The sequence below is a fragment of the Hypanus sabinus genome, chromosome 23, assembly GCF_030144855.1.
Source record: "Hypanus sabinus isolate sHypSab1 chromosome 23, sHypSab1.hap1, whole genome shotgun sequence".
Classification (NCBI taxonomy): domain Eukaryota; kingdom Metazoa; phylum Chordata; class Chondrichthyes; order Myliobatiformes; family Dasyatidae; genus Hypanus; species Hypanus sabinus.
In genome coordinates this window covers 53,048,894-53,058,438 of record NC_082728.1, presented here as the reverse complement: position 1 = coordinate 53,058,438, position 9,545 = coordinate 53,048,894, and the positions used below count along the sequence as shown (strand labels likewise).

At 43.8% G+C, this 9,545-nt stretch overlaps 1 protein-coding gene across 2 annotated transcripts in view; it reads right to left on the bottom strand.

The window, feature by feature from the left end:
* Positions 1 to 5,081: 5,081 nt before the first annotated feature.
* Positions 5,082 to 9,545, bottom strand: part of LOC132380192 (caskin-2-like) — a 287,298-nt gene continuing 282,834 nt past the window's right edge. For both annotated transcript variants that reach the window (XM_059948876.1, XM_059948877.1), the window contains one exon: positions 5,082 to 9,380. In XM_059948876.1, the coding sequence (XP_059804859.1) occupies positions 9,287 to 9,380 (94 nt within the window). In that variant the 3' untranslated portion in view covers positions 5,082 to 9,286. The remainder of the gene's footprint in view (positions 9,381 to 9,545) is intronic.

Genomic DNA, 9,545 nt, shown 5'->3' with positions numbered 1-9,545 from the left:
CCCCGAGTGAGAGGATCGGCTCTGAGAACTAAGAACCAAGTGTTATTGAGAGAGTGGAAAAGAAAATTATTCTAACCTGCAGCTCATGTTGCGGTGGCTGAATAGTAACAAAATTTATACTCAATAGAGGACTAACATGAAGGAAATAGTGGTGATAATCATATTGGGGGTAGGATTGATTAAGTGTCTAACAGCACCGGAGGGAAAATACAAAGAAATAGGGAAGTGGAGAAGTTTTGAGCATGTGAAGGAAGGATAGGGTCACCAACACTTACACAATACCAGTTTGCTAATTATTACAGCCTACCGCGCAGATTTAACAAACTGTTATGTTTATATGGCAGTTCCCCATTCCGCGCGGATGTATATGTATATTGGTAGGATTACAGTCCTATACTATTTCAGGCAGTGAGTCTACTCGAAATTGTCTCGAATCCGTAAAGTATCTGGTCTTGAATAGTCTTAAGAATGGGACAGTACCATTACTAACTTTACAACTCTGTGCTCCCTCTATTGTCTCCTAGCGTAGGCCTGGCTCTGGTCTGTTTGTGTTCTGGACCAGGATTTTCTTTGTGTGATACCTCCATTGCACCCCTAATACAGTGGCCCGATCAACCCGACAATGTGACCAGAGAGTACTGGACAGGTAAAAATTGGACCCATGTTACTGTTCACCGCCTCTGTAGTATATGGACGGCAATGGGAATGTATTGGGTGCCCAGGGTAAGCTGGATTTGTGGGTCTAGGGCGTATCTGTGGCTCCCTAGGCAATGGGCTGTCTGCTGCTATTTAAGAAAATCGTCTACCTCTGTTACAACCATAGTCCCGCCACTCAATATTTCTCATGCAGACCACCTACACGCACGAACTAGACGTGGTCTTCTGATTTCTGCGGGGAATAAGGTTTTGGCAGGATTGCTCCACTGGTGGGGTGCAGTAGATAACTAGAACAGTTGGCCAATAAGACTATAGAGGGATTAGCCATTCTGAACCAGGAAATGAAAACCTTCCGCTGGTGACCTTACAGAACAAAATGGCCTTAGCCTATGTATTAGCCGGGGAAGGAGGGGTCTGTGCGTTAGTAGGAAAAGAGTGTTGTACCTACATACCCGATGCTTCAGAAACCCATGTGTTAGAACATATGACCCAGATGCGATATGACATACATAGACTGAACTCTCCAGCCCCTCTAGAAGGCTGGGATTTCTTTAACTGGGTTAAATCAGTGTTAGCAGAATAAATATTTTCCTGGTCACAGCCACTCCTTGTCCTGGACTGCTTAACGGTGGTAGTTCATTGTGTCACACAACTATGCATTCGCTGGGTCTGCGCCCGTACAAAGTCATGGCCAGGGGAGACGGTAGCATTACTCTATGTGCAATTCATCAGAAAGATGAACAAGGAGGGATTTGTGGTAGAAATGGGTAAAACTAGTGTACGATGAGATACTTGACCATTCTGGAACAGCTGGGCTGAAGACTGCTGATGCGTTTCGAGAATTACCCTGGATGAAAAGCGCAGTACCAGGAACTCCAATTAATAAAGAACCTCTGGAACCAGGAGCGAGGATGCGTCTGGGAGTAAATTATGAGTCCTGATAACAGCAAGCAGGAAGAACTGTTAGACTCGCGCCGAGGGATAATTGACTTTTAAGCGATTGATCAAATACTGACCATGGGAGGCCAAACAAAGTTGTGAAGTTGTTTGTCTTGCTGTACAACCTAAAAATCAGAGTTCTGGTGGCGGTGGAGACTGCTGCAGACTCGATATCATGTTAATAAACTCTTAAAACGAAACTCTGATATTCTTAGTTTCTGTTTCCACGACAGAATCTGGCGACGAGGATTGGATTTCCATTGAGCGAGATCTGAAGAAAGGCTAGCTAAGAGGGCCGAGTTAAATAGGGGACAGCTGTAGTTGAAATGGGGGTAGAGTCCGGATTAAATTAAGGGACTGTCCTTGCTGAGGGGTGGGGGGTGGCGTCCGAATTATTATGGAACTAGCTGAAGGTGGGGGGGGAGGGAGAGAGAGGTAGTTGCCAGAGACCTCCCTGGGAGAAGGGAAGGTAATCGATAGCCTCCAGCATCCGACCGGTGACTCGGGAGTAAGCCAAGACACCTGCTCTGCTGAGGCTGGAAGAAGACCTGAGAAGAAAACAAGTTAGGGCTACGAAAAAAAGTGAAGGAAACAAGAAAAGCGTAGTTACGGGGGAAAAGTAAGAAGAGACTTCGAGGTTCGTCGATGGAGATTCAGTAAGCGTTCATTTTGTACATAGTGTGTATAAAGAAACTTTGTTGTATCTTAAATGAAATTAAAATCCTAAACAGGACAAATGGGAGGTGCCAGCAGTTGATTGGCTAGCGCTGGTCCTGCTAATATACCGAAGAGTTCCGGAAGTAAGACGAAGGCTTTGAACATTCAACTGCAGCTAGGGAAAAAAACACCTAAAAAGATATAATGGCACCGCCAGCACATAGGAGACCCCTTAGTCCTGCCTGGACCCCCGGCGGATGTGGTAATCGGAGAGACCGGGGATGATCGTTATGCGGTGACATTCAGCATGAGTGGTCAAATGGGGATTGGACGTATGGGGAAATTTTGAGACTAATCCAACACCGGGAGAACGCCACCCCGAAATGGGGACGGCGAACCAAATCGTGATGCTGATTACATGTTAAGATGTTTTAAACGATGGAAGGTGGCTTAAAGACACCAACCTCCAAAGAAAAAGGAGATTCAGCACCCTGAAACAGAGAAGGCTGGGGCTGAAATGAATCATGCCACGGGACTTTATTCCTAATTCCCCGTACCGGCTAGTGCCCCAAAACACAGTCCCTGGAACCATTCTCACTGTGTGTGATAGAAATGGTTAAAACTAGAGTCTGATGGGATATTTGACCATTCTGAACAGATGTGTTTAAGACTACTGATGCGTGTCGAGAATAACCCTGGGTGATGAGCGCAGTACCAGGAATTCCAATAAATAAGATACTAGGCCTCTGGAACCAGGAGGGAGGATGCGTTTGGGGGTAAATTATGAGTCCTGATAACAGGAAGCCGGAAAAACTGCCAGACTCGCGCCGAGGGATAACTGCCATTTAAGCGAACTTTTAAGCGATTGATCGTATATTGACCATGGGATGCCAAATAAAATTATGTGAAGTTGTTCGTCTTTGCTGTATAACCTAAAAATCAAAGTTCTGGTGGTGGAGACTGCTGCAGACTCTCCATGATATGTACTCTTAAAAAGAAACTCGAAGTCACTCTGGTATTCTTAGCTAGTATTTCCACACTGTGATAACTGTTCTAACAAAACACTCCCTGGAACCATTCTCACTGTGATAACTGTGTCCTAACATTAGTGGCAAGAAGAATAAACTTACCAGATACTTGCCCCACCCAAGCCACTCTTACACTCTTGTAACTTACCCTCACACAATTGCCGCTCCTCTGGCCTTTGCCTTATTTTCATTTGCCCTTTCTAATCAATCCTGTTCACTGATTGGGCACCGTCCAAATCCAACTGCTGCAAACTGTGGCCTTTTTTCATCTTCAGCCATGAACCTAAGTGAAATCACCACTCCCGCTCACTGAGTTGGTCCAACTCCACCAACAAACTGAAGTTAATTGGGTGAGCTGAACGAGGGCTTTGTAACAGCTACTTTACAGATACAATAACATGATACTCTAAGAGTTTCAGTTTCAGTTCGGCAGTTTCAGATCTGGTTTTTACTAGGTGATCTTCATGGTTTAAGATTTGGTAGCAGTTTTTTTACATTGCAGTATTTGACCATCAATTTTCCAAATGGTTACATGGTGTTCACAAAGAACTGGCCAACAGTCCATTCAAATTGTATCATAGCTTTCCAACTCAGTCACCCCCATCCTTTCCTCTTCGTACTGGCCATCTATCATCTTACTGTACAAAGTAAGGGTCTTGAATGAAAATGTCCACTGTCTATTTCTCTCCACAAATGCTGCCTGGCCTGCTGAGTTCCTCCAGTTTGTTTTTTATTCCAGATATCAGCATCTGCTGTCTCTTATGTTTCTGCTTTGCCACTCCACTGTGAAGTCTTCTACAGGTTTGCCCACTTTGATTTCCTTCCCTCTTTGGGAGTTCGGTGAGGCACCCTCGCACTATTTTGCCTCACCTCTTTATACAGGCTGTATCTCCCCTGTATCTTTTCAATCCTGAGGAAGGGACCGGACCTAAAACATCAGCTGTCCATTTTCTTCCACAGATTCTGCTTGACCTGGTGAGTTCCTGCAGCAGTTTGTTTCTCGCTCACATTTCCACGTTCTGCAGGTAGCTGAGTCAGCCTCATAAACTACATTGATTCACACTCCCTTCTTCCTGCTGTTAATGAGCAAAGGTCTCTGTAAGAAATGGATGGATGGTTTAATCTCCAACCCCATTAAAATGGTAACGCCTACCTGAACTGGGTGATGGGCTGCTTTTTATGATGGATGTTGGCACCTGAGCCATGTTCCCAAGGTCATGCCCACATTCAACACTGCTACTAAACTTATGCCTGACGTAACCAATTGATGTCAGCTGCCTCTTCTGGAGATTGTCACCAGAGGCCCATGCCTCAGTCAGGTAAGCCTTTTCACCAGTAGATCACTAAGTCAAAATTGATCTTAAATTAAACCAATTGGTTTAATGATACCTGATTTCAAATTACTGTTTAAGTGATTCATTCAAAGATTTCAATCAGCAAATTCTTTTCTTCATCCCAAACTTATTTTTCATTCCTGCAGGAAGATCTCACTTGGTGTTCCTCTGGTATGTCACTAACAGCGTGTGTGAGGTTGAACCATGAATGTAGTCAGAGGGTGGGGAGGAGCAGTGCTGGGCATCACAGTCCTGGTCAGTTGTCCTGAGTGGTCTGTGATCCTTCAGCAGTGAGCAGCCTAATCCCATTTCTAACCCAGAGCCGGGGATTCTAGAACCAGTCCAAACACTGCACAATCCATGCAAAGCAGCCCAGGCCAGTGAAATTAGCACAGGTCTTAATCAGCTCTATTGATTCCATTTCTCAGTCTGGAAATAATTTACACACAAGCGCATTGAAGCCAAGTAGGTAAAAATTGGAAGTTCTTAATCACACGTTAGAAATTTCAGATACACATTATACACATTTGCAATAATAATACAAGTAAGTTGCAATTTACATCGATCAAGCTTAACTCAACAGCTTCTTAATTGTTATATTGTGCCTTTCCTCCTTGGCTGTCTCTTACTGCTTCCATAATCTGTACACTAATTAACCTTACAACAGATAAGAAATTTTAGTAAATCCAGTGTAACATCTCCAATTTATCATTCTCTGCTATGGCTCTGCCTAGAACATTTGGTACATTTATAGGAAGAGAAGAAAATGATTTCAAAAATATATATTATTTTGAAAGATAGGAACAGGTATTTACATAATAAAACCAGCAGGCAGAATAATGCTTGGTTCAAGCTGTGAAGTCCATGGTGACCTGGCACTCAGTGTAGGCATGCAGTCTATCTCCATGACGATGCTAATGGAATCTGCTGTGTTTTACATGCAGGAACCTATCAGAACACGAGTGTCAGTGAATGTGGCTACTGTGCCCTTTCTAGTCTGTGACTGTTCATCCGCTGTGCTGCCAGTTTGGATTTAACTGGCACGTTTCATGAGGCAAAAGTCAGAGCACCAGTCTGATCAGACCGCACGCTCTCATGTATCTGGGATATCTCCTTCCCATATGTGGAATATTGTCCTGCATTACAATGCCCAGGGTCACAAAAGCTGCTTTATAAATAACAATTTTACAAAGTGTACTGGACTACTTTTTTTTTGTAGTAGGGTCAGCCTATATTTTGTCTATTAGAGTCGACACTATTCATTTAGTTTGAATCTAGTAAATACTAATTATCTAATTCCTGAGTGTCTGTCATGTGGGCATGATATGTGTGTGCAGCTGGTTGAAGAGGATTCATCCAGCAGTCGCTGACTTCATTCAGTAGTTGTTGAGAAAGCAGACATTCCCATCTCGTGTCTGGTAAACATTACACTGATAGCTACAGAAATCTTGAATGTGGTGTAACAAAGGGTTTTCTGAGGTGCACAGCTGTAAAGTATCTGAATCCAACTGTAACAATGTCTGCAGTTATAAAAGAAGAGGTCATATGTCTCATTGACCCTTAAGATCCCCAAGCAAAATGGGCCCTTGTCAAGTCTATGTTAACCATCAGGTACTCACTTATACCAATCACTTTCCATTTGCCTCCCACGCCTAGCAACTTTGACACCGGACTCCATCATAGGCAGAGCAATCCTCTTAAACACAAGTGAAGCACACCATTAATGCCATAAACTGCTGGTGTTACAGGAATGTCTCTGGCATTCGTAGCAACAGTCTGCCTTGCAAAGCTTCCAGGTAAAGCACACATATTACAATCAAAAACATAACCAGTGAGGCAAGTAGTTTGTCCTAAGCCACTGGATCACCCTTCCTCTGCAAGGGCTTGGATTGAAAGGACCAAGCTATGATCCATTACAATCCAGGAGTGACACATTGTAACAGTTGCATTGAAAATCAGTATCAGCTTTACAGGTAAGTTGAACAACTCTGCTCATTTTTTTGTGTGTAGCTTGGGGTTGTCAGTGGAAATGGCTTCCCTTTCATATTCTAGTTAAACCATTTATTATTTAGCATTGACATCCACGGGACAGATGATGGTCTGGGATTGTGTTACCTTGAAAGTCTGGAATACCCAATTTCAATGCCCTGTATGTTCTGGGAGCTGTTCCTGAGTCAGATGTGCAGCAATACCAACTGTGCAGATACTTCCTTTCCTCCCAACATCTGGCAAACAAATATAGGAAGAGATGCACCCCAACCTATCAATGAGTTGTCCACTATTACACAAAGAATGCATGGAGAGGACAGCATCACAGATAGATCTGCTACTTCAAATCTCCAGCCACCCGTGAGTGTCCACCAGCTCCCCTGGTCTCCTTCACATTCCAAAAACATGCTGTGTAAATTGCCTCTTACTGCAGTTAAGTTGCAAAAGAACAGGAGAGTTGGTGAACATACGATGTGGGAGTACGAGGAGATAAGTGGGGGAATTGGACCAATGAGAGACTCTGCAACAATAAGATTAGGGAGTCGTCATTAAGGTGCATGAGAACAGCTTGTAAAGGACAATGAATCTCTGGAGTTCCCTTCCCTGGAGACTTGGTCAACAAATAAACAAAGAGCAAATGGGTAAAATTATCCTGCAAAACTAAGAACTGAGGAACTGGCCCAGATCAGAGGAGGTAAGGGAAAGATCATCCATAGTCATACTAACAGGCTTAAGGTTTGAATGGCCTCCTATTTTCCTATGATGGGGTCATTCTCCTGGGAACCAGTGTGGAAACAATGGACCAAATGGCCACCTTGCCACTTTTAACTATGAGACCAGTGGAACTGATTATCAGTTCTTCATCCTTGTTACGAACCAGGCAGGTTAAGTTAAACCCGTTGTGAAAGGTCAGTTCCTGCCTTGGATACCTTTAAAAACCCAGGCACTGGAATCAATTATAATTGGCCATCAGTAAAATGCATACTGGTGTACGTACCATCTGTATCAATTGGCTTTACATGTTGACTCTGGCAAAGTTGCCTGCAGTAATTGTGTTAACAGTTTAAAAAGTAATGCACATACTGTATACACACATTTTCCCATGTATAACTGCTCTGCAGAAAAGGCACACAAACTGCTGTAAAAAGAGTAGCCGTAGCAACAGTGAGATTCTGTAACTGGAACCTGTTAGTGGAATACTGACCTTGGTTTAAATACTTTCCTTTCTGACCCAACTCCACATTTTTAAAAAATATTTTGTTTTGCTGCACACTGCAAGGTCCAGACAAATTATATTCTGGGCTGCTTCTTGAAATAATGAATGTAAATTAAATATTTGTAAGGAATGTTCCTTCTCCGGGGGCTTTCAGTTGTAATCAATCTACTAGGACAGGAGAAGGGTTGATAAGCTGATGAGAAGCAACAGGGTCAGAGCTACATGGATCAGTTTGTATCTGGCCAATCACACAACTGTTTCACCAGCAACTTGAGACACCACAAAATGCAACAGGATCCCTCACTGATTCACAGACCTGTGTTGTTCTTTGTCTCCTCCAAAGGTCTGGTGCTTGAAAACTGCTGATCGGTTGTTCAGTAGCAGCAAGACCAGACCCCCAGAGCACTGGTGTGTTGGTGTTAGTCACAGTGGGACCTTGTCAAACTGGAATGTTGGAGGATGAGGACAAATCCTGGACCTTTGTCTACTGAGACTTCTAGAAAGCCAGATGCCTGCACAGACTCTAATGGGCAGAGTTCATCACCAATCAGGAATTGACAGCTACTCTGTACTTGTAACTGCTCGAGATCCTGTGGCAGAACTCAGCCCAAACACAGTTACTCCTGCTGCCTGTGGGAACCACAGTAACTTGCGCCATTACTGTAGTGAAGGAAAACGTGAAGGCACTGCACAAGAAATCAAGTTGACACACACATTTGGCACCAGCTTTCAGGTGAATTGCTCAGAATACCCACGGTGTTACCCTTTCTCTGAACAAAGCAAAAACATGAAGCAGTTGTCAGGTTTTTAACATTGGACATTTTGGGGATGGGGCAGTGTCCTCTCTAAAGGAAAGAGCTGCCTTGTAAATGGACTACCACTCATCTTGGGAGCTTGATGCTCAGTAACTGAAGATGAACTGTTTCTAACAGGCAGCTGTGTCTACAATGAGTGCAATTCTGGGTCTTGAGCAGCAGCAGTAGTAGTTAGAGTTTTGCCCAGTGCAACTGATCTAGAACCTTCCGTCAGCTGAGCTAGGTTGACATATTGTGCTTTAACTCATTTAAGTGCTCGTTGCAAACTCAGTTGAAGCCAACAGTATGGGAAAAATTCTATACATAATTTTTCTTAAAAAGAATAAAATGCAGCATCTCTTAATGCCTGTGGTTAGTTCCTGTAGTAATTGATGAAAATCTGTGTGCATCTCACAAAGGAAACAGTTGCAGGGAATTCTCCCTGAAGAGATTCATTTCCTCCCTTGAAGAGGATCATTTTCAACAAACGCTTGGGAATCAAATGGAGCACAAGTCTATCAGTTCAGTGTCTATTCTCACATCAGACATGGGCTTCCCTCTCAGTACTCCCTGGGCTCAGCCAGCCCTTGGCAGTGCAGAGCTCTTGACTGGGGGATGATCCCCTGGCTTGGCATAAAGGAAAGGGTTAGCCTTCGGTAACACTCTGCATGGTCAGTCCAACATGGCATCCAACTGGTCAGCGAGATCGTCAAACATGCTGCCAATGTCATCCAGAATGTTGCCTGCAGACTTTGTGGAATTGGAGCTGTGGACACAAAAGACAAAGGAAATAATGAAGGAGTATCAAGTGTCAAGGGGTTGAGCAGGGTCTGAAGAAATCACTGGGGACCTTAACTGGGGCTAAAATACCAGCCAGGGTGAGGAGGCAGCTGTAGTGAAGATGAGTACAAAACAGTCTCCACACCCACTG